The following is a 26,286-nucleotide window of genomic DNA, read 5'->3' as shown; positions in this document are numbered from 1 at the left end:
GCCGGTGGACTGATTTTAGGTATAACTTTCATCTCATCTTCCGTGGGTGGATGACACACTTCCTGGGGCGATCATGCAAACGCCCAGCTACCAGCCTATCTTCTTATCCGCCTTACTGCTTGGTGCTACCAATCAATGGTGGATGCATTTTCGAGGCTCTGCCACTAAACAGAGCGCTCTGTCCTGACTGCCCGCAGACAGGCAGTTTTACAGGCGAGAGATTAGTGCAGCAAGATGGAGGCAATGTTACTTTGAAAAAAGTGTGACCTCGCACTAATATTGGTGTTTGTGCAATGTTTCAGACTTGCACAAAGATAAGTATCCCAGCAATACAGTCTACTGTATTATTTAGCAAAGCTTAGTGTACTTTTTATACATTTTTTTTATTTGCGTAGTTAACTTAAACAATTGCAAAACATTTTATTCAGTGGTACTTTTATCACAGGACTTTAAATGTGTTCGAAGAGGTAAAATGTCATTTTCGGATTAAAACAAATTAGGCATCTCCCATATAAAGTGAGTGTTGTCATAGAGACCACATCCAGAGATCTTATTCGCCAAGTGTAGGTTAAGAGCGATATTGTGTTATCTGAATGTGGTCACTCAGTATAAGGTCAGGTGCATTATGTCACCGGTTGGGTCGCATTTACTGTCGCATTAAACTTACTAAATGACATTTCAGAAATTATGTCATAACGCCACGTCGCGTAATTAAATGTGTCATTTGTGACAAAACTATAGCGCTGCGACAAGGCAAACGACCAGAACGTAAGCAGCTATCGTTCGCAGTACTTGTGTATAGTATTAGCAGTAAATGCGCCCTCATGTCAAAATGGACATGCTCACGCATTGCACTTAAAAATAGATCTCTAAATTTCACATTTGCATCATGTGAAATTTCGTGTGATTTGCTTTAATTTACCAGTAAATTCGCAAAATCAAATTGTACGCGTCTTCCACACCTTTAACTTTCGAACAATTGCTACAACGTATTCTATTTCATTTCTGTAATGGTTAGCGTACCTACCAAAAGGTTTTCCACGGTTTTAGATCTTTTCTCTCTAGATTGTATTCTAAAATATGAAGCTGTACTTTTCCATCATTGGCGCTAAAAAGTTGCTTTCCATTAACGTTTGTAGAGTGGAACGTTGCATTGAATAGAATTTGTCCACAGTGGGGCGCTGTTGCTCTGTGTTTACATTTAATTTCGTCAAGCGGTTCTTCTTCCAAACCATTTATTCAGAGCTTTTTTGAAGGTCAATAGTACAGTTGTCTCATGCTGACTAAAAAGTCAAATAATGTCAGTAAGTACTATTACAGGAAAATACCATACACAAAAGTTAATTTCTCTAATATTTTTGAGTTTAGACAGGCACGTCTGTAATGTCACTGCTTACCAATATTGATTCGAATTTTAACTACTAAAAATAAATGATTTATTACTTTTCTTTTTTGTTTCTGTTTTTCCCTCAAAAATGTGGGTCTTTTGATTATTGCTGTTTTGGTTAATTTACTTGCCATAAATATTACTGTAAACAATTAAGGAATGTGGGTGATTGACTGTACAAAGGACAGTTCAGTCTGGTTGTTCACCTACTCGTGCATTCACATTTGCGCTTACAAAATATGTTCTTTGCTTTTAAATACATCAGATGGCAGAGATTGTACTCCTGCACGTGCCCACAGTACTGGAAGCTGGGGGAACCGACCGTTGTAATTTCCTCAATTTGAGCCGCAAAGCAGTATTCAAAATACACAAACAGTGGCTGCTCCTTCGCTATGACGGAGGAGGATCACCCCCCTGCCAGCAGCCAAAATAATGAAAAATAAAATGTTAATAAACCCGTGTTTATTATCTTTTTATTTTTCTCCGTAGCGTTGTGTCTAGGGGGCGGGCCATGGGGTGAGAGGCAGAGGGGGAGTCGGGTAGGTGCACTGTTGTCAGTGTGCATGATGGTTTGAACAGCCTTCTCAGGACGGCCAAACCGTCATGTCATGCACACAGCTGTCTCCAACCTAGCTGAGTTGCCGGGTTGGAGACAACTGGCACAGGACCCCCAGTCTACCTGAGAGCGCAAAGTCAGTGCTCTAGTGAAGTAGTGTGGCTCACTGGTTAGAGGCGGCAGACCCGAGAGCAGAGGACGGCCGGGACCAGGGTTCGATTCCCGGCGCGGCAGGTTTCTGGACCAGGGTCAGCGGACTCGATAATTCTCTCGCCTCGGTGCCCACTCTGATCAGCGATCACACTCGGCAACTCTGGGCATTAGCTTGCCTCATCTTCACTAACGGCCCCACCAGACCGCTGGGGATGCCTGGTCTCACCCTGGAGATACCCATTAAGGGACCATCTCTCAGGGAAGCCAGGAAGGGTTTCGCAGCGGTCGAAGCGCCTTGGGACCCTACGGGTAAGTAGTGCGCTATATAAAATGCCTATACATTTGGCCAATCCTGAAGCTGCCCTTAGCACGAGAGCAGCGTCGGCATTGGGCGCAGGGGGTTCTGGAAGCCTGTGCCCTCCGTGCACACAGCCAAAGAGGAGCGCCGAACGGCAGGTAAGTTCTTTAACACATTTTGTTACTTTTTTGTGTGGTTGTCCGTCTCCCCGGCCACTAAACGGCCGCTACTGAAGGCAAATATCAAAATTATGAATTATTTCATCTAATACACAACAAAGTAACACAATCAAAACCGTAATTTCAATGTGGAGGTTGGAGTTTATTAACATACAGTTTTGATTCTAAAAGTTCAAGTGATATGCTAGACTCTAGGTCTCTTCTGCAGATGATCTCTCTTTTTCTCTGTGCATAGGAGTGCTTTAGTTGAGGCCACGGAGCGTACCTACTAGATCATGTTTGTCTAACTAGTATTGCTTCCCCAAGTTAAGCTAAGGATACAACTTAATTTTTAACCTCTAATTTCACCTTCCTTCACTATTACATAACTGTTCAAAATGTACAGTTTTACCTTTTACATTTTGTATACATACTTTATTAATCTGCTAATAATATATATATTTTAACTGTAGCAGACCCCTGAGTACATGTTGCATAGCCGCAGGGGTCTGTGTCCTCCAGTTAGGCACTGCTGGTGTAATCTACAAAGCTACTCCACCTCTTGCTGTGGAAGAAGTATTTATTCTCTTTACAACACACTTTCCCTAAAGCCAAATTGCATAACTTAATCTGGAAAAAGACAATGTTTAAATTAGTGCTGGCTATATTTTCAGAGTGTCAAGTTAAGAATTGGTTGAAAGATTTCAGAATTGAGTCTTAAAATCTTGATTAAAGAGCTATTTTAAATTACAATTAGTTTTAGTATAAACACCATATCTCTACCTGCTCCCAATGGAAAGTTATCACTTAATAAATGTATTCTTTTTTTTTTTTATTTTTTTTAAAATATTTTTATTGTAAAACAAAGAATTTTTCTGGCATACACACATAACACAGAGTACAGATAACTTAATACATATAATAAATCAAAGTTACTATAAAAAAAACATGTTAATACTAGACATAGCCTTCGATGTAAAAAGGAGAAAAAAGAGAGATAGCAGGAAAACCATTAAACAAATTAATAATACACCAGCCTTCGTTTGCAATTGACCTTTCCTTCCATCGATGTACCGGTTCCCAAATTCTTCTTCCCCACCTTTTTATCCTTTTACCTTTCTTCCCAAATATACCCTTCTCAAGGTTGAACGTCCCCAATAATAAGGCAATCCACTGTTGTAAACCTGGGGTAAGGGGATCCAACCAAACTCTAGCAATCAACAGCCTGAGAACCGCCATCGCTACAAATAAAAATTCACTATGAACGCCATCACAGCCCCTAACTCCTAACATAATTACAGTCGGTGTTAGAGTCACATTTAAAGCAAGTGTATGGGCCATAAAATCCTCAATACCCTTTAGTAAAGGCCTTACTTTGGGACAGAGCGCAAAAATGTGGATACTATCTGCAGCCAGAGCATTACATCGCCAACAGCTAGTCCCTGAAGTTGCACCCCACTGTGCTATGCGATCTGGCGTATGATAAAGTTGGTACAGCGTTTTGAAATGTTGCGATTGTAGTGGGGCAGAATAGAAGACTGAACAACCTAACTCCAAGGACGTCTGAAAAGCCTCACACGATATCCCTAATTTCCCAGCCCATTTACCAAATCTATCAATGTCGTCCTTCTTCGTAGCAGCCAGCTGGGCATAGAAATATCGAATGGAGCACACCCCGCTTTGCTCTATTGTCTCCATAATGTTACTTGTGTTAAATCCGCCTGCCCCTCCTTTTTTCTTAGAAAAAAAACTTCTAATCTGCAGATACTTGAAGAAACTATATCTTGCTATATTAAATTTATCCAACAGATCTGAAAATAGAAGAATATTTCCGTCTGAATCTAGCATATCTCCTAATTTCCTAATACCTTTTCTGTCCCAGTCTGCCATAATGGCATCCGAAAAAACTTCAAGGGGTAAAGACTTATTCCTGTACAATCTGATATATCTGTTAAATCTCCCTAAACCACAATTTTTTGCAACAGCAGACCATACATTATAAGCAGCAGCAACTGTCTTGAAACGTGTACGTTTGAAGTATGAAGAATCTGTACATTTTAAGAAAGCATTTACTGTATCTTCTCCCAATGCAATTGAATAAATCATAGTTGAAACAGCTTTGACTTTCGAATCCCCTTCATTTGCACCAATTAAGCCTTGAATGTATTGCAACACCGATGCCCAATAATAAAACCTAAAATCAGGAACCCCCCAGCCTCCCCTCTCCCTTGGCAAAGTCATAAACTTGTATGCCCGTCTTGTCTTCCCATAGGACCAAATGAATTTATTAAGAATCGACTCCAACTTGTTAAACCAAATTGACTCAAACAATAGTGGGATTGTACGAAAAAAATAAAGAAATTTGGGAAGTATAATCATTTTGATGATATTAGTGCGTCCCACTAACGTCAGCCTAAGATTGTTTATCCTCATCAAGTCCGAGCTGACTTTCGTCAATAAAGGAGAGATGTTACGTTCAACTACTGTCCCTAAATCAGGAGAAATTTCAACCCCAAGGTACACTGCAGAGGAAATCACTCGTGGATCATTACATTGAGCTACTAAGTTTTTAATAATCTGTGTTTTAGCTCTATTAAGCTCATAGCCAGAAATATTGCCAAAATTTTGGGCCTCATGTTCTATTACACCTATTGCCATTACAGGATCAGGGGTAATTATCGCGACATCGTCTGCGTATGCCAACACCTTAACTACTGTCTCATTTACACGCAAGGGAGGGATTCTGGGATTAAGATCAAGACTACGTAGATACGGATCCATATATAATGCAAATAAAAGAGGGGAACTAGGACAACCTTGCCTTGTACCTCTTTTAATCTGCACCGCCGCTGATAACTCCCGATTAATTTTAATTCTAGCCGTTGGATCCCTGTAAAGAACCTGGATTGCTTTTATAAAATTATCACCAAACCCAAAAGTTCTCATTAGCTCCCACAGGTATTCCCAAGCGACCCTGTCGAAGGCCTTCTCGGCATCTAAAAATAGAGCCGCGACAGGGCCGCCAGAAACCTCCATGGCATCAAAGCAGGTGATCACTGTCCTGATATGTTCAGTAGTCCCTTTCCCCGGGATAAAACCATGTTGGACTGGGGTAACTAACTTTTCTATGACAGCGGATAACCTTGTAGCCAAAATTTTCGAATAAAGCTTCACATCAGCATTCATTAAGGCAATAGGTCTATATGACCCAGGAATTGTGGCGGGCTTACCTTTTTTCAAGATAACGATAATCTCTGTCTCACCCCATGACTTTGGGATTGAAATACCTCTCTGGGCTTGAATGAGTGTATCCAGAAGCACCACTCTAAGAACTGATATAAAAGTCTTATAGAATTCAATTAGTAACAAATCTGGTCCTGCAGCCTTCGAGGAAGGGAGATCTGTTAAAGCTAAAGCCAGTTCTTCTAGTGTTATGGTGGCATCAAGTATAGTTTTTTCCTCCAAGTCTAGTTTTTTGAGCTGGATATTTCCTAAATAATCCCTGGCATTGTCAGTTTCTGCCTCAGTCTCCCTATCATATAATTCAGAATAAAACTTCCAAAATTCATTTCTTATTCCCTCAGAGTCAGAGATTAGATTGCCTAAGTTGTCAACTATGTTTTTAATGTCCCCTGCATTAGCTTTCTGCCTGGCTCTAACAGCAAGAATGTGACCAACCCGCTCGCTAAACTTGCACGCCTACTCCTTCTTTGTTAAATAACTAACTGCTGTCTTATTAGTGATTCTTTCCGCTATTTCGGCCTTTAAAATCATGATCTCCAACAATTGTTGATCCACTGGGAGCCCCCTCAAGATTAACCTACTTAACTCGGACTCAGCGTTCAAAAGTAAATTAACTTGTTGATCGAACAATTCTCTTTCTTTTTTTCGTCTATAAGTTGAGAAGCTTATTGTCTCTCCTCTGACACCTGCTTTGAATGCATCCCAAATATATCCACTACTAGTGCTCCCCACGTTGTTCAACCAAAACTCACTGATCCATTTTTCCATATGCTTACAATACCCCTCATCTTGTAACAGAGCTCGCTCAAAAGTCCATTTATATATTTTCCTACCTAACCCAATTAGACTGAGTGACAATAGTAATGGATTGTGGTCGGAAACCAAACGAGGAAACTTCTTGATCTGCGTATTAGCAATCAAAACATTAGATATTAAAAAATAGTCCAGTCTTACTGTTATATTGTGAGGGGCGGAAAAATACGTATCCCCATCTAACTGTGGATGCAGATTGGCCCAAACATCTGAAAGGGCATTATGCGAGGCCATATTTGTAATCGCTCTATGCACCCTTTTCTTTCTCCCTGTATAAGAATGGCTTAGTTGTAACTCAATGTTTGCCAGTCGACTGATATTAAAATCACCGCAACAAACAATTGGTTCCGCCCAGGTTGGGAGTTCATCATCCAGAAATTGGAATATATCAGGGTCGTCGCACGTTGAGCCATACACTGAAACTAAAGTGAACCTAACACCTCTGAAACCTATTTCTATAATCACCCATCTACCCCAGGTATCTACTTTGCTCCTAAATACAGTACAATCTGCACCTTTCCCCAGAATCGCCACCCCACGAGTTTTGGAGGCTTGTTTAGTATATGCTAAGACCTTGAATCCAGCTTGTTCTAACAAGAAACCCTTACCACCCTCCACATGAGTTTCCGGTAGACAAATCAAATCAGGAGACATTGATTTACAGAATGCTGAGACTCGCAGCCTCTTTTGGAGATCATTAAGACCACAAACATTAAATGACAAAATTCGACAAGTCATCAAAAAACATCGAAGATTAGCACCAACTTCAAGTTCCACCTCTTAATCAAATCCAAAACTTCCTTTATCCTCCACTTGAACAAAATCTGCAACTGCCTCAAACTGCATTTCACTGTGTACGATGTGTGCCATTTTCTCCCTCCCCTCACCCCTCCCCCCTCCCTGAACCCCCCCAGAGTACCCCTCCCCCCTACCCCCCTACAGGCAAATAGGTCACGAATGACCTATATGTGGACGCCAGGGAGGCAGCAGCCGCCACTCCTCCCCACTGCCAGCCAGTACTTCAAACATATCAAGCTTAAATCCATTACTTTTTCTCCTTATATCCCATAACTTCCACCATGTAAGCCTTCGCCTTAATCTCTGAAAAGAAAAATGTAAACTGGCCCTTGGTCACAATTTTCAATTTTGCAGGGTAAAGCAAATAAGCTTCAGAGCCCAGAGCCTGGATATGTGGTATCAGTTGTCTCAGCCTCCATCTACGTTCAACTGTGGCGTGGCAGAAATCCGGTCTTGCAAAGAACGTGACATTGTTATAGGTACGTCTTAACTCGGGCTTTGCTTTGTCCAGTATCAGCTGTCTAAGGAGGAAATTCCCTACAAAAATTAGCAAAGCCCTTGGGCGCCCACTCTGTACACCAGCCTGAGGCTGACCCCTCTTAAGGAAAAATGGGAAACGATGGGCTCTTTGAATTTCTGTTTCCCACTGCCAGCTAGATAACTCCGGGAAAGCCCCCTTTAACAAATTCACAACAAACATCCTGGGGTCCTCCCCTTCAAGACCTTCCTCCACGCCTAGCAGTCTGATGTTATTACGACGCTGCCTGTTATCAAAATCTTCCAACTTCCAGTTGACGTCCTCTGCCACCTTTTGGTGCTCTTCCTTGTATGATTTCAGGTCTCTCAAATCATCTTCCACTTTACTGGTCCTTTCCTCCACTTGTACCACTCTCTCAACCATCTCGTCCTGCCTTTTACTTATGGATCTAAGTTTATTCTGAATCTTCCTTGATTCCTGTCTCGCCCTCCTACTCTCCCCTCTAGCCTCAGTTTGCATTAATTTCAGGGTGTTAAAGAGAAGATCAAGCGTAACAGGAGGCTGAGAGGTTTGAGCGGAGCCGTGATCCCCAATCAAAGTTGCCGGACTGTCCTGCTCCACAAACGAAAAGGTAGTGGTAGAATAGTCCCAAGCTAGTTTTTTAGTAGGATCGGTAGTGCTACTTGCAGTGGAAGGTTTTCTTTTAGACAAGCGTTTTTTCTGAGAAGTTTTCCTAGCCGGGGAACTACTAACTGAGTCAATACCTGTAGATTCACCAGAACTAAAACCCTCTGATGGCTGAGACTGTGACTGTGTATCTTTGTCCACAGAGTAAAATCTCTCTGCAGAGGCGGAACCACTAGCAATGCCGATTTCTGCTGAGGTAGAGGATTCACCTCCTGATTTGAATCCCCCGCTGACTTAATAAATGTATTCACAGAAAAAAGAGCAGTGTTGGGCTTCGATGGTCGCACTGTTGTCAGTACTTTGGTATAGAGAGCTAGCACTAAGCCTCTTCTGGTCCGACTGCTTGGGAACCATCAAACATGAACAGAAATCGACTGTTAGAAATGGAGATCTCTAATTGGCAGAGTTATGCAGTCTGTCCAAGTAGAGACCCTTGCTTCTAGCCAGGGTAAGGGAGTTATAGAATATTGATAACCCCTGCTCAGCCCCTTGGTAGGTTGGCATGAGCAGATAGACTTATACCAAAGACAATGTGAAAAGTATTTGCACCCAGACACACAGTAACACAGTAAAAACAATAAAACAAAAGTATCTTTATCTAAACCAAACAAGACCAAACAACAAAAATCCAAAATACACAATTCAAAATATGACCTTTAAAAGGTTTGAAGCAATTCAGTCCATAGAAAACTATGGATGAGTGACTTTTACACAAGGTACCTTTAGGTGTATGAACATTCACAAGGCCAAACAGCTGTAGAGAAGAGAAGCGTTGGAAAACGCAGCAATGTTTCTGTTCCTGAGTCCTTGGGGCTGTGATGTGACAGTTCTGCTGCATGCAGGAGAAGTGAGTGATGTGTTGAATCCGGATTGTAGGGGGAAGTGATGCGTCGTTTCCAAGACAGTTCTGGTCTGCAGGCGATGCGCCTGAAAACTTGCCACACACGTCCGATGCATGGAAATCTGAATGCGCTGGAGGTCGAGACGGCAGCAAACCGGCGCTGCGTCGAATTCTTTACCGCTGTCCCATGATGCATCAATTGTTTCAGCCGCACAGCAGGGTCTGCGTTGGAGCCAGTGTGGTGATCTCGGACTTTGGAGGTCAGTACACAGGACTGAATGTGCAACAGCCTCAAGGTGGTGGAGAGTGGAAATTTCTCCCGCTCTGCGGTGCTGCATCAGAAAAAGAGGTGCTGGAAGCGCGATGCATCGAGTGTCTTAGTTTCTTCAAGCTCTTTTAACTCCCAGAAATAAGAACAACCTCCATGGGCTCTGAACTGGAACAGGCACCTCCTGGCATGTCAGAACTCCCAGCAGTGGAGTTCAAGGAAGCTGGTGAAGTATTTGTGTCCCTGCAATTTCAGAACAGGGGGCAACACACAAGCCCTTGGAGATTCTTCATAAGCAGGTTCATAGCATAGTTCCAGTCTTTGTCCTCTCCTTGGCAGAACCAGTACCAGTAACTGCAGGCCAGCCCTGCAAAGCAACACACAGCAAAGGGGCAGTCCTCCTCCTCACAGCTGTTCAGCTCTTCTCATTGGGAGAGGTTCCTCTTGATTCCAGAAGTGATATAAAGTTCTGGGGTTTTAGGTCTAAAATTACACCCCATTTTATCTTTGTAGTATCTGAGCTCAGTAAAAACCAGTTCTGTTCTCTCTGGCCCAGCTTTACTACAGGAGGGTGAAGAGCAGACACAGCCTATTCAGGTGCTAGTGAAAACTCCTCCCACCACTCTAAATGCAGAATGGCCTATTCAGCCTATGAGTCACTCACAAAAGGCAGGACACACCTCAGCCCCCTTGTGACTGTCTAGAGTGAATGCACATCCCTAGCTCGAGTTAGTCTTAAACCAGATGGTGATTAGACAGACAGAGAGGCACACAGGATGGGTAAACAAGAAAATGCACACTTAAACACACAATATAAAAACTGCCTTTACTAAAAGATGTGTTATTAAATTCTGAGTTCAGAGAGCCTAAACTCAAAATGTCAAGCTGTTCCCAATTGGAAGTTACACATGTAAAAACGTTACAGTGCAGCTCCAATGATGGCCTCTGGGGCAGCCAGCCTTTCAACAGTGAAAAACGAAATACACAGTATTTCACTATCAGGACATGCAAAACACACCAGTGCATGTCCTACCTTCCACATATACTGACCATGGGGGTACCTTGGGTATACCTGAGGGGTGTCTTACATGTAAGAAAAGCGAAGGTTAGGGCCCGACAAGTGGGTGCACTCACCAAGTCGACATGGCAGTTTTAAAACTGTGCTCGCAGGCATTGCAATGGCAGGTCTGAGACACATTTGCAAGGCTACTTGTGTGGGTGGCACAATCAGTGCGGCAGGCCCACTTGTAGCATTTAATATACAAGCCCTGGGCACACACAGTGCTCTTTACTAGGGAGTTATCAGTAAACTAAATATATCAATCATTGGGAAGCAATCATAATCACAATTTACACAGGGGGAATTTGCACTTTGACACTGATCAGCAGTGGCAAAGTGCCCAAAGCATCTAAGCCAGCAAAAACGAAATCCAGCACATTGTCAAAAAATGCAGGAGGTAGAGAAAAATGTCAAGTTAAACCACGCCAAGGAAGCCAAGTCTAACACATGTCCCCTCCAGCTGAAAAGTGGAGAGAACTACCCACCCTCCTGGGAGTTCTCATCACTAAGGCGGAAGAATCTGGACATACTATCAGCATTGACGTGTTCTGTTCCAGGGTGATGTTCCACCGTAAAGTCCATCCCCTGTAGGGAAATGGACCACCTCATCAGTTTTAAATTTTCACCCCTCAGTTGCATCAACCAGCTGAGGGCCCTATGGGCTCTCTGAACCTAGACGTTAGTCCCAAACCCATCATGATGGATGATTCATGTGCATTGATAAGCATTCTAGAAGAATCATAGGTTAATTATATCTGGAGAGTGAAGGTATTACATCCACCTGATGTTCATCTAAGGCGTTACGCTGGACACAACAATTATTTATGTGGTTATTTCTTGGCAGATTTAGAAGTTGTAGGCAAAAAAAAACGAAAAGTAAAATTTATGTGGCTAAAAAAGGTAAGCCTATAAATGGGGTGGTCACATCAACAAGAGCTGGGAGCATGTGCGAATCCAAATGCTAATCCACCAGTGTGTGCTGTAAATAGTGATGGAAATGATAGAAATTTAAGTATTCTAATGTTAAAATCTCCAAATGTGTTTAACAGGGAACTAGGGAATGTTGTGGGATACAAACACAAGATCATATAGAAAGACCAGATGGTACCAGTCAGACATAAAGCTTGTAATGTTCCTACAAAATTTAGAGAGAAAGTTAAAGAGTTGATAAAAGATCTTCGTGTCAAGGATGTCATCAGACCCATAGAGTCATCTTAGATTTCGCCTGTAGTGTTATCTCTCAAAAATATAGGAGACTTTAGATTTTGCGTTGATCTCCGCAGTCTTAATAAAGACATTTGGATGGATAGACACTCTCTCCTAAATTTACATGAAGGAGTGTCTATGCTTGTGGGAACATTGGATCTGGCTTGTGATTACGGCATTTGTCACTCCAGAAAGGTTGTTTTAATACCATGGAATGCCATTTGATCTGGCAAGTGCTACCTCAATCTTTAAATGTCTTATGAAGGCAACTCTTAATGGGATAACATGTGCTGTCCCCTTCCAAGACCAAATTCTCGTTCAAGGTAAACGTTTAAGCAAACATGATGCTGATGTGGTAGCTGTGTTTGAAGAGTTGGAGTAAAAAATAATTGATAAAGCTAACCAAATGCAAATTTAGGTGTAAGGAGGTGCAGTTCCTAGGACACCAAATTTCTTAGCACAGCATTAAACCCAAGCAGAAACATGTGCAAGCTGTTACTGAAGCACATGTTCGTTAGACTAAAGATCAGATCAACTATTGTCTTTCTTAGGTATGACTGAATTTTATGTAAAATGTGTGAATAAGTATGCCACTAAAGTAGAAACTCTGTGTTTGCTGATTGAAAAAACTATATGTGAATGGGGGTTTAGATCAGCAACAAGTATTTTATTAAGTGCTACATAAAATGGTGAATGCGCAATTTTTACAAAATGTTTGAACTTGGTGAGGAGTGCATAGTGGCAATTATTGTTAGTAATTGTGGCGTAGGTGCAATATTGATGCAACAAGGTCAGTAACAAGTATTTGATTAATTGCAACATAAAATGGTGAATGCTCAATTTAAAAAAAAACGTTTGAACTTGGGGAGGAGTGCATAGTAGCAATTAATGCTAGTGATTGTGGAGTAGGAGCAATATTAATGCTACAAGATAAAAGTAATGAATGAGCCGTGTAGAAGTAATGAATGAGCCGTGTATAATACTTTCTGAACACTTCGGGAGTCAGAATGGAGTTAGTCCGTAATTGAAAGAGAATTGCTGTTGTGCCTGTGGACTGCTGAATATTTTTATAGTTTGTAGAGCAGAAGAGGTATTCAGTGTCGGAAACGGACCGAGGAACAGCAGCCCCCGAGAGCTGCTTCTGTCATATTTAATAAAGTGTACATTTGTTTATGGACTTAGCTGAGTTATTAAGATAAGACAGAAAAGGAAAGGACAGACATGATATTTAGTGAGAGATAAAAAAGACATGAATCCTCATGAACTCAGCAAAAGATGGTAGAATCTTCACAAAGAGAAAAGAACATGAAAAAATATGAGAGGCCGTCCTGATTATTTAATCCGAATATGGCTTTACTTTAACTCTCTCTGGCTTATAAAATACTTCACTTCAGTGCAGACCTAATTTCTTTTTCACTCTTCTCAAATGTTGGCATGTTAACTTTTAGGCAGTGGTTCAGTTGAAGAGTTTTTTCGCATTATGAAACGGCAGTTTACTGAGACGGAATGGAAGTCAATTACATGTTTGGATAACGTCTGGACACAGCTAGACACATTTTACAGGCACTGGGTAAGAACATATGTTTTTTGCAAAATCTTTCTATACTATTGTTTCTGTCCCAATTAACTTATTGCTGATTACATATGTTGTTGCTAGGGTGTGGATACTGTAAATCACAGCCATTTTACTTAATGAATGCTTCCTTACAAGTAAGGCTCCTGTATTCGTATATGTGCTTCCTGCTTTGTTTCCACCCTCAAGAGCAAGGTAACTCTGTGACTCTCAGTTGTGTAAAGCTCTTTAAATTAGGATTTCGTTGTGTAAAGCTCATCATATGTTGATTTCCAAGATTGTTCCATGAATGTATGTGTGTGTCATGTGTAACCTGGTCTCTCCTTCTCTTCATGTTTGTGTGCCCAAACCACCGAATAATGTGGAATTAAACCCTATTCTTTTTTAGTGCTGGTAATTTTTTTACTTGGGTGTCTGATATTTTTTAGATTTATGGTGCAAGACTTAAGTAATGTGTGTAGTGTCACCAACCATTTGTAGTAGCTGACCAGCATAGCGCTTTTGTTTGTTTAGGAAACAGTCATTCGATGCACTTCTGCATCCTTGTGTGCCACCAACCCGTTTAAAGTCACTTCGAAATCACCTGGCCTGTAGGGTACACCAATTCCACAGGAGACAGTGGATTTCGTTATGAGGAAGAAGACTCAGGAGATGAGTATGGTTTGTGGCCCAAAGCACCCATTCTGCCTTTGATGAAGTAGACAATCTACCTAAGACCCCCACTGCAGACATAAGATGTGACATAATAGATGCACACTTTCAAGGGACCTTGGAACCATCTGAATCATAGTAGATGCCGAATGACAAATGAAAGAAGTGAGGCCCAGCCTCTGCCAGGCACTGACGGGCGCAGGAAGGGCCCGGCCTGCGCATGTTCTGCGCAGAGGGATGAAGAGATGTGCTATATAGCGCTTAAATCAATTACAGGTACTAGAAGGTCCAAGGGCCACCTCCTTGGCCCGTTAGCAGGTTGGGATTCGTGGTCCCCATGATGAATGTTGCAAGTGATCCCCTCTGATACATTTGACCAAAAACAGCTGAATCTGCATGCACCACAATCCTGTTAGCCCCCTGAAGTGACCTGGGGAAGGGCACTAGGACCCTGCAGTGGACAGTGGGGACACGAAGGGAACCGGACACCACATCCGATCAGGGGTGTGGGAATGGGGACTGCAGAGGGACGAGGAAGAGGGGACGGATGTGTGCGTGGGCAGCACAGAAACTGTTGTATCAATAAAGAATCTAAGCTCCTTACCTGTCTCGCGTGTGTCTGTGGGGGCGGAAAGCACTACAACTGGCGAACGAAGGCGGGATCGTCATCTGGCGACCAACACCCACAGATGAGCAGAGGAGGCTGACGCGTGGATCAGATCCCTTTTACCCCGAAATACAGAGCAACAGAGCCAGGAGCCCATCCTGGTCTGCTGAACAACAGAAGAAGCATCGGAAGCATGGCAGCGATTGTTGCGACGTCGGGGAGAAGAAACGGAGCCAGGAGCCCATCCTGGTTTGAGTCAAGCAGACAAAGAAGCAGCGACGCGGGAGCCCACTCCGACTGCCGAAGAAAGTGGTAAGAGTGCTGAGGCTGGCTGAGGCTGCACGAAAAAAATAAGGCTTCCGCCAGTGAGACGAAGAGCCGACGGGTGTGCCTGCAAAGAATTAAAGAATGAAGACGTGCAGAGTTTCAAATGAACGATCGCGAGACAAGCAGATCGTGCCAATCAGGAGCAAGAAACAAGCGACGGCCATCTTAAGAGTTCAGGCAAAAGCTCGAGGGACAGAATTCTCCGAGACTAAGGCGGCGATTTTGAAGTCAGGCAACTAAGCCAATAAGAGCAAAGGACAGCGCAGCGGCCATTTTAAAGTCAGGCAGCCATTGAATGAGATAGGAAAACAGAAATAGAGTGAAACATACATAAAATGAAGAGAAAATAGTAAAAATACAGCACAATACAGAGGAAACAAAGGGACAAACAAAGAATTAAAGAAAGAATAAGGAAAAAGTCAGGAGAGTGCCAAAGAAGGAAAATGAGCGACAATGAGAAGCAGAGCATGCAAGCAGTATTCTGTAGGCCGTTACTGTTTAGCCTATCGGAACCGCAAGCAGGCATCAGGTGGGAGAGATGGATCAGACAATTTGAGCGCTACATGTGCGTCACAACGTCCCGGATAGCAAACAACTGTACCTGTTTCTGAATCTTGCAGGGAATGAAATAGAAGATCTGCTCCTAACATTCCCCAGTGATCAAACAGCGGACTACAAGGGAGTGATAAAATGTCTCACACAGAAATTTGTCCCCCCAACGAGACGTTGATTTTGAAAGGTATACATACAACACTGCATGCCAGCAAGGAGAAGACAGCCTGGACGACTTTAAAGACCTTTATATTTGAACTAAATCCCTATAGCATGCAACCATTACAAATTTGGAAGGCCTACTCCAATATTTCTTTATAACACTCCAGGGACATTTTAAGCAAGAGGTTTATTGTTCAAACAATATTAATAATTGCAACCTTTGCATAATGTTTACTATGAGACTGGTTTCAAGTGAGATCATTTTTGAGTTTTGTACTTAATATTTTATTGTATTATAAGTTTGTATGTGTTGTGTTTAACACCATCGCTGCTGGTCTTATTCCTCTCCTGTGCTGGGCCATAATAAAAATGGGTGTGGTCATGACGAGCTCAGCTCGTCATGAGCACAGGAGCACTGTACTGCATGACGAGCTGAGCTCGTCATGAGCACCGAAGGGGTTAATCGTGTTTTCAAAATGTAATAATGTGCCTGATATTTGAATGTAGTCTGAAAGATATGTTAAAGTCCACATGAAATATTTGCATAATATCCCAAAAATTATTGAAAATAAATACACAGGTCATGGCAATTCATTTACGTGACCCTGATCTAAAGTGCAGACTCAATAATTTTAGCTTGTGTAATTGTTCACATATACATTAAGGTGGTCTACTCCAGCTGTTTTAAAGGGCCCAACACCTTAGTGTGATCTTTATAAAAGTGGCATTTTCAGAATAGTACCTTGATATCTGATCTTGCCATTAAAGAGAATTTGAAATTACAATTCAAATGAGTGGAAGAAGTATTTCTTGATTTTCTCCCAAACTGAAGTGTTCACTTATTAAGCGTAGTAAGGTAACCCAGTGTTAGTCTTTTGGAGAGGTTGGCTTGCTACAGTGAAAAACGACTTTGGGAGTTTTTCATTGTTAAGGCATGTAAAACGTAAGTACGCATGTCCTACTTTTTAAATACCCTGCACACTGCCTTATGAACCCTTGAGGCCTGAGGGATGACTTATGGGTATTAAAATGGAAGGTTTAGGCTTGGCAAAAGGTTTATTTTGCCAGGTCGAAATGGCTGTTTAAAACTACACTGCAGGCTGCAGTGGCAGGCCTGAGACATGTTTTAGAGTGCTACTTTACTGGGTGACACAATGAGTGCTGCAGCGCACTAAAAGCATTTAATTTACAGGCCCTGGGTACATGTAATATAATATACTAGGGACATATAAATGGACCAATCAGGTGTATATCAATATTACCATGCTCATGGGACAGAGCAGAAGCTCAGTACTACTGGAAAGCAGGGGTAAAGTTCGTAGAATCCTAAAAGCCAGCAAAAACGGGTTCAGTAAAGGAAGGCAAAAATCTGGGGTGACCCTGCAGAAAGGGCCAAGTGCAACACAGACTAATAAGAGACGATTTGTTTGATACAGCCTGGCATCTGCACACAGTTAGCACTAAGGCAGATGGGGCCCAGGCCAACATTAATTTTATTTGCTTGTGGTCCAAAAGGGGCTCCACAATCCCATTTTGAATATAGTGTAACATATGTTCAAATTGTCATTTACTACACCATCAGCTTGGCTCAAAGGAGAAACCAGATATGATGTTGGTTTTTATATATCTGTATTCTTACATGTATTTCATAATTTGGTATATTTCTCTGACCCAGCCCTACCGACTTTCATGATTTGAGCTGCCTAATGGGGAGAGTTAATTGCTGTCCTTCCCCACCTGGTAGAGCAAGATCGCTGAACATGCTAGGCTTATCCTAGGGAGCTAGGACTTATCCTGATAGAGGAAGGTGGTGTGATAGGAATCTCCACAGATGGGAACCGCACCTCCCTTAACTTGGCTTGCAGGATGTTCAAAGGGAGGACAAGCCAAAATCTGGTTGCAGTCACCACAAGTTTCTTTGAAGTTTTAGAGGGAAGAGCCCAGACCTGCGACTTGTGTGGACTACTTTATTGCCTCACTGGGGCTGGTTGCTCGATTTCTTTGACTCCCTCTCAGGCCCAGTAGAGGGTAAATTTGATGTTGACCCTGAAGAAGAGGATCACCTGATATCTGTTGGAGCGGTCCAGCTGCTGTGCCTTAATGAGTGAGGCACTCTGGATATGACACACAGTCACCCTACAAAAGGTTGAATAGCCCCTGGTAGCTAGGGAGCTCTAGTGCAGGAGTGGAGGGCGTGGGGGCTCCGAGAAGCTGAAAAGGCACTAGCTCAGGAGAATCCAAGGGCTGGATAAGAGGGCAGGTCCAGAGTGCCACAGCTGGGCTGCTGCTAAGGAGGACACTGCAGCGGTACCTGAGGCTTTGGAGACAGCAGTTCTGTGAGGAATTGACCATTGCAAGGGTGTATCAGAAAGTAAATAGATGCAGATTCTAATAGAAGTCTCCAAACAGCGACTGCCTCTAAGAATACTGTACAGACTTAAGGAGAACCATATAAATCCCTGAGCATAACTTTGCATATTTCTGAGGGGGGGGGGGGGTGTTTACCCCCAGAGAGACTGGGTCACACACATCGTTTTTGTCGATTTATGTGACCTCCTGGATCCTCTGCTAAACCACAAAAACCCTATGTGCAGATTAACTCTTCCTGAAGGGAGAATTTCTGGGAAAGCTAAGCTTTTGTGAAGGCAATGGGGCATGTCTGATGGTCAAGATTGATTGCGAGGCATCAATATGGTGATCTGTTTAAAATGGGGAGAGTAAAGATAGAGAGGAGGTAAACTGAGGGCATAGTTAAAGAATGAGAGGTGCGCCAAGACATACTGACAGCAGGAAGATGATTGAAAGATATTATTGATTGGTAGATGGCTGTTATGCTATTTGTAGAAAGTCAGAAGGACCATGGGGTCATGTGATAGAGATACTATAGGTGTGAGAGTGCCTGAAGGAAGGCAGGAGGAATAATTTGAATTACTGAAAATAATTTCTGAAGTAGCATTGATGAATACTTATTGTCATGTTTTAGGGAGTTTTCAAAGGATGTGTACTCATTTCAGTGACTTGATTTTTATGGGAAGGTTGTTCCAAATTTTTCTTCCAACCTTTTTTAGGGACTTGCCTCCAAATCTTGTTTGAGGGATAGTTTGTGCTCAGAGTTGGAACGTAGCAATGTATATGTTTGATGGTACTTGAAGAGGTCTGATAGATGTTCATGGGATTTTGAGTTGATGGTTTTGTACATTATACAGATTACCCTGAGTTTTATTTGTGGTCCGGGATTAACCAAGATTACTGTGACCTGAAAGAGGATACATGTAATTTTTGTTCAAGCTGGAAATGATCCTTATGGCTCTATTTTGGCAATGTCATATATAAAGGAAATTACTGTTGTGCGGGATAATGCCTACTGGTGAATGAATGCTCAAAACTAAACTGTGAGGATTGGTCAAGATTTAGGGGGTTGGTTGCCTATTATGGCTTTTCTTTAGGTAAGTGGTTTCCACCATATTTAGTGTGCAAGGCACGTTTAATATGGGTTCCAATTGGTATTTTCACTTACATGTTTGAATACTTTTAATTGTTTACTTAGTTTTGAATTCTGTGTGAAATAAAGTACTTTAAAAGTCTGGATAATGATCTATTGAGTGTTATGTGAAAAGGGAACACTGCTTAATTTGAGCTGGTGGTTGCCGGTGCTCAAATCAAACATGAAGATGGTGTGTTATACACTAGCCTCTGTAGAATGCCTACAGAAAGAAACACCCTTCTTGCATACAAGAGTCACCACCCACGTGCCCTTAGAGATGGTTTGCCCTTTGGCCTATTCTTGCGTTTTCACAGATATTGCTCCCAAAAGGAAGACTTTATAAAAGAAGCCCAGATATTGAAAGCTGAGCTATTAGCTAGAGGCTATATTAACAGTGGTAAGAAACTCCCTTAAACAATCTTGGTTTTGCCCCAGAGAAGACGTACTCACCATCAAAGAGAAAAACTCTCTGGACAGACTCATCTTTGTAACCACATTTGGCATTCACACGAACAAGATTCGGAATTTGATCACAACAAATTGGAATTTGATCAAAAATATAGACTCCTGTACAGAGACTCCTATGTTTGCATACAAACGGGGCAAAAATGTAAAAGATCACCTAGTACACTTTTCTACACAAGCAAACACAAGACAAAAGACACGAACACTTGAATCAGTCTGGGGCCTACCTGAAATCCAAGGCCATTTCAAATGTGGCAACTGTGTTGCATGTACATTCACATCAGTTACAGATACCTTTGAACATGCCAATGTAAGATAGGTCCTACATTTATTTTCAAATTGTAACACTAGAAATGTTGTTTACTGTAAATGGTGCCCATTTCATCTACTATACATTGACGAACATCGCAAGACTATCAAAGCACGCATTGGTCAACACAGGAGGAGAATAAGATGTTCGGTACAAAGTGCGCCTTTGGTATCGCACTATATGGAAAAGAATCATAAAATGGATTGAATGAAATGGCAGGTCATTGACAAAGCAACTGTCCCCGAAAGAGGAGGGTACGTATCACACATCTTACAGAGACTGGAATGTCAATGGATAGAAAGGACTAACTCCATCATTGAAGGACTCAATACAGCGGAAGAATGGCGTGGTTTTGTGGCCACTCTAGCTAACTGATTCACCCCATCTGTGGACCTATTTTCACATGTACATTTTATACAGCAATATGCCTCACTATGTAATATTTTCACCTGATTGCATTTGTTTATAAATGACTCCCAACCTTGATTGCTGTTGAACTCAATACAGGACCATCCCTCTGTCACATATTATGGTGACCTATACCTAAGCATAATCCTCCCTTGCAACCATGTCCATTGTCAAGTGCCTGTGGAGTCCTGCATATTCCACTCGGCACATGTTCATATTTGTCTGGAAATATGGGCACCAAAGATATGTTAAAGTTCACATGAAATATTTGCATAATATCCCAAACATTATTGAAAATAAATACACGGGCCATGGCAATTCATTTACGTGACCCTGAACAAAAGTGCAGACTCAATAATTTTAGCTTGTGTAATTGTTCACATATACATTAAGGTCACCAGCCTAGGTACATCCATCAGTAACATGGTACTGCCTTTACCTATCATTGTTACATACAACTAGAATTGCCTTACAAATCAACATAAGTTCCACCAGTCTGCTGACTACAACTATACCGTCCAATTATTTGGGCCAAGCCATTGTCCCCAAATCTGAGACCCTCTTTAGGCCTGGTGACCTACAATAGAGATGGAAAAGTTCCTCCGTTCTCCTTCTATCCTTTCTATTATCCTTTTTATTTCTTAATTTTTCATTTTAATCATTATTTATTATATTTCCGAAATTACCAGCTCAGCTAGCGCCTTGCCCAGCACAGGCCGTCCTTCATTCTACAATGCGCGTCATGTAATTCTACCATTTCTTCTATGCGATCGACCTCTCTGTTATCGCTGGACACATGATAGAATGCAACTCGCAGTGATCACCAGCACGGGCTGCCTTTCTCCCATGTTTTTGACGGGCTTACTCTCCTATATTACTCCGCAGTGGGTGCCGCTCCTTGTTATTCCACAAGAGGAGACAGACTTGTGTGGTTCTCCTTCCTAACGCGTAGCGGCTGTATTCGTCCCTGATGTAATCCTGTGGTCATCGATGCTGCAATTCGTTAAGAGCGAAGCCAACACGCTTAATCCCTTCTTTATTAGCCGTTGATTGTCGACACTGGCCCCTACTATATTGGCAATTCTTCTATTTATTTTTGCAGAAACACATAAAAACAACATGCACTGTCGTGTTCTATCGCGTATAAACAATTATCCACTACACAGTCTGCGTTGTTATATGGAAATGGATGCTGGTTATTGCACATAGCACACTTCGAGATTGCCCTGCCCCTCACTGGGGTAAGTCCCTTTTTCATCCACCTGTTCAATATCAGTTCTCCCTCACAGTATCTTAATATGAGGTCTCATTGTCTTTTTCCTATTTTGTTAGTTTCCGGCTGAGGTCCCATGTGAATACCCTTCCTATACACTCACTTCCTTTGGGGTGCGCCATTGTCACTTGTACAGCTTATTAATTATATGCTCATTATTATTATATTATTATTATTGATTTACTCTAATTTATCATCATCCTACAGATGTCCCTGCATTGATAGGTCCTGAAGAGACCCCTTACTGCTAACAGAGTTGAAACACCGTCAACGATAAGTTCCATGTTCACTTGGGGACACTATGCACCTATTTTGAATATAACTGTGAAGATTTATGTATATAAACATTCTGAACTTACTAGTATCACATTGTATATGATCATACTTCCCTTTTGGACATCCTCCTATCCCTATTTATTGCCATTGTGCATTTCAGTACTGTGAATTGTTTACATTTTTTCCTCAGGAACCACTGTTTCTGGTTATAAAGTACGTACCCTGGCTCCTTGTGAGGAGGGTGTCCCTTGTTTCTCTTTACACAACTCATTGTAGTAAGGACTGCTTGGGAATGTAATGCTCAAATACTAACTGGTTATATTCTCCTGCGGAGACGTGGCATAATGACAAGAGCAAACAACTTTGGTACTGGGGCTCAACATCCTGCATTTCTGAGCAAATCACTTGGGGCCTGATTACGAGTTGATCTGCCAGAAATATAGGAATGTACTACGAAAAAACAGCTTGTTATATTATTCTTGGTAAACAATTGTAGACCTTGATTGCTTTTGCTTTTTTTCACGCCCATTCTTCCCCCAGTTTTGGGGTTTCCCTCAATTGTACGCCATTTGCACAATATTTTTCTTCTTCCCTAAGTATGTGAATGTGATATGGATGCTTGTGATATGCTTGAAATTTTGAATGAAAGATTGAATGTTTGGCTAATACATAAATGTCCTATGTGTTTGTCATAAAAACCTTTTTTGTACTATGAATTAAATGCTGAAATAAATTCTATGAAAAACTTTTCTGAATAAAACGCTATTGAGTAGCAATTCCCACTCTTGAATTTCCTTTCGGGATTTGGTTGGACATTGGTTTGTTTGAATTATTTATATCAGTATTGGCATTTTTGTTCTGTTAGTTGATTACGAGTTTGGCATCCTACAGCGAATGGTGCAATGTGCCATCCGTTGTAGGGCCATCAAACCTGTGGTGCACCTTCCTGCACAGTGTGGCATGTATTCCACACCGAAGAGGAACTTGGGTGCAAATTGAGGGCCCCCTGCATGCACTACCTGGGCCCTGAGGTGGCAGGGGACCCTGTTAGAGCCTCCTTAGTTGCCTCACTGCCACCCTTTTCATGATGGGCTCACCGGCATGAAAAGGGTGGTGGTGATGCAGGTCGAAATATTCCCAGCCGTGCCGCTACAGCACCACCAGCATATTTCTGCCTCTGACCGCTGTGTGCGAACGGCACAAGATCCTGGATCCCTGGTGGTTGCAGCGGTCCTGTGGTGGTCCGGTTGTCGCTATCGGAATACTGCTGGTGGTCCCACAGTGCAGTGGTGGTCAGACCTCCACCACAGGTTCTGCGGCCCTATAGGACAGCCAAACTGATAATCAGGCCATTAATCTCCTGATGCCTAAAAAATTACCTTGTGTAACGCAATCTGGTGCTCTTGTAATGTGCTCTGATATGGGAGCGCTATTTAAAACTAGAAATAATAATAAAAAAATACTCAACTTCTCCCTTCCTCCTCCATTGCTACATAAGCCACATATACCCTACAGATTTCCATAATATATGTTTGGCATGTACATGTGTTCTGATCCAAAGGCCCAGCTGTAAATCCTAAATGTACTTGGGCATGATTTCCAGTACTCTAGTGTAACCAACCAATGTGAATCGCTATTCTAAGTTAATTGCTTGGTTTTGAGAGTTATAATACGAAGCACAGGAGTTGAAGAAAGAAATGAAGCATAGTCATAAAAGTGTTCAACTTCTCAGACTTTATAGATGCCTCATGTGGTTGTGTAAAATTCAGTGAATCATTTTCAGAATTGCATAAGAGAAGGGATATTAAAAGGAAGATAGTTTGAGTTGGTTGTTAAGTATGCACAGCCTTTTAACAGCTGAGGCATCTAAGACTGTAGGGAATGAAAGAACCTTTCATAAACTCAAATTAGCTCTTCTGCTCTGGTTTTAGAAAAGGCCCCAGGTTCCAATGTACCTACAGCTGAACTCGTTAAATTAACAGGAAACCTACTCTTACAGTCTTGCTTTAGCACTTTAAAGCTGTGTATTCATTTCATTTTCTAAATATTTGCAGTTTTAAGTAGCACAAACCAGACTCAGGAAGGCTCCAGAGCACTGATCATGACAGACGGGTAATAGACTGTACACTTAGTTACTAGAATAGCCATCAGAAGAAAAGATTTTAGAGGTCTGCGTATTCATCATAGGTGTCTTACAGAGAGAATAAGATCACAACACAGATTTTACGGTTATAATTCATATTCATGCTGACAATATGCAAAGAGTGCGGGATCAGGCATGACCAGACCACTATACAGTGTCCAGAGATAGGGCTTGTGAAATTGTATTGAGCTTCTAGTGTAGGTATCTGACTAATGTAGATTCATGCCTAAAGTAGGGGCCCTCTAGCAGATACATTTAGCTCCTTAACCGCGGCGCAAATTCTGCTGCGGTGCGGGAGTTCTAATGAGTGGGCGGGGCTGCGTCGGCCAACGGACGTGCACAGCGTTAGCGAGGTAGGGCTTGCGACAGCCGTTGGCTGACCAAGCACGGAAGGGGTAAAGTGAAAGCTCTCAACAGGATATTAGAGGCAGAGTAAGGTAATGAGATGAAGTCTTCTGTTGTGAACCCATCAGATAGTTGAAAAAGAGGTGTAGCAGTGGGCCATCAGTGCATGGATAACTTACCCAATATGTGGAGATTGTTATTGCGAGTGCCCGAAATAAGGAGGGAGCAAACAACAGCAACAAAGTCTTCAGCGACTGTACAGTTCAGCCGTGCCAAAATTGTCACTGACGGTTATTAAAGTTATTGTGTGCAAGGGGTAAACAAGGGTGCGGTAGAGGGAATTGGTGAATGCCCAGTGGTACTTTGGGAAGAGAAAGCAGGTGGTGAGGCCCTGCAGGAGGTCACAACCGGTTAAGGTATCAGCTGACACGAGTATTGGCAAGAAATTCATGCTGGTAAGCTATTTGATATGAGAAAAACAATATGTTTTGAGTACTCTAGCTAAGGTGAGTCTGGGCAGATGCTAGTGATGCGCGCGCGCTCTATCACTAGGAGGAATCAAAAATGGTCTATGCAGGCAGTTGGCCAGTCATGTAATGAAATGTATGGGGGATAAACAAGTCATCAAGACATCAATGTAAGAGAGCACAGTATACTGGGAATCGGGTATATGGGTAAACCCAGGACAAAATGAAGTTTGAGCCAAGGAGTATTTTGCTGCTGAGTCTTTAAGACAGAACTTAAATTTAAAGGGTGTGAATAATCTGCTTTTGTGTAATTATAAGGAATTCCGCATATTGGCATGAAATCCATCATCTTGTCTGTTTTGGAAACAAGCGCGCATTTTGCCTTAAACAAATAGGGAAAAAATACAATAAGTGCCATGTACACCAGCTACTTGCTGTCTGGCCATTCATGTTGTTTGCATGCTCCTGTGTAAAAATGTTGCTAGGGTGTCGCTATGTCACATGGCTTACTTTTGGGAACTAGCATAACAAGTGTAACACAGAATTCGCAAAATTGCTCCGGCACAATGGGAATTCGATCTGGCCTATTTAACATATGTTTTTAACCATCAAATGCACTACAAATACACACGTTTGCCAACATTCTTGTAATGGAGGAGCATCATTAGTCAGCTTCCATATTGTTGTAGCACACGGAGTTGATTTGTTATGGGATTTTATTTCTTCCTGAGGACATTACTCAATAGTTCACCAAACTTTTACCAAACACATTAACATTGAGCAAGAACTTCGGGCAGTGCGAATGCTTGGCTATAATTTCCTGGAAAGAGCTCCTGATTGTCAGAGGACATTTTCTCCTCCTGTTTCACATTTGCATAGCCCGATGGGGGAAATCTTTGTGATATTTTTTCTTTTCCCAACAATAGTAATTGACTGAAAATGCAAATATATAAATGTAATATAAGAGGTGCGTCCAAAAACGCAAAAATGGCTGAACGGAAAGACATCAAATTTAGCAGAAAGCTAAATCTTGGCCCAGAAACTGTTTTTTGTGATTTGGCGTGAATCAGTTCCGTAGGTTTTGAGTAATTAAGGTTCAAAAATATTTTTATATCTGTACAGTTCGGTTTGTGAGAGTCTTTCTCGTGCAAATAAAAATAAATGGAGCCATTGGATTGGTTGAGAGGTCTTTTATTCCTGCCGGGCATCTCGCTCCTGCGTGATCCCGCACTGTGATTGGCTGGTCGCAACCTGAAGAAAACTGTCACGGCCACATTTCAGTACACGAGACTCAGTG

The 26,286-nt window shown here is 42.0% G+C and overlaps 1 protein-coding gene across 3 annotated transcripts in view; it reads left to right on the top strand.

Annotated features, from left to right (window-relative positions):
• Positions 1–26,286, top strand: part of AASDHPPT (aminoadipate-semialdehyde dehydrogenase-phosphopantetheinyl transferase) — a 259,279-nt gene that overhangs the window by 84,442 nt on the left and 148,551 nt on the right. For all 3 annotated transcript variants that reach the window (XM_086935251.1, XM_086935249.1, XM_086935250.1), the window contains exon 3: positions 13,395–13,516. In XM_086935251.1, the coding sequence (XP_086791377.1) occupies positions 13,395–13,516 (122 nt within the window). The remainder of the gene's footprint in view (positions 1–13,394; positions 13,517–26,286) is intronic.

This window comes from Lissotriton vulgaris, chromosome 8 (assembly GCF_964263255.1).
Source record: "Lissotriton vulgaris chromosome 8, aLisVul1.2, whole genome shotgun sequence".
NCBI lineage: Eukaryota > Metazoa > Chordata > Amphibia > Caudata > Salamandridae > Lissotriton > Lissotriton vulgaris.
The sequence above is the reverse complement of the archived record's forward strand: the minus strand, read 5'-3'. Positions and strand labels throughout refer to the sequence as shown.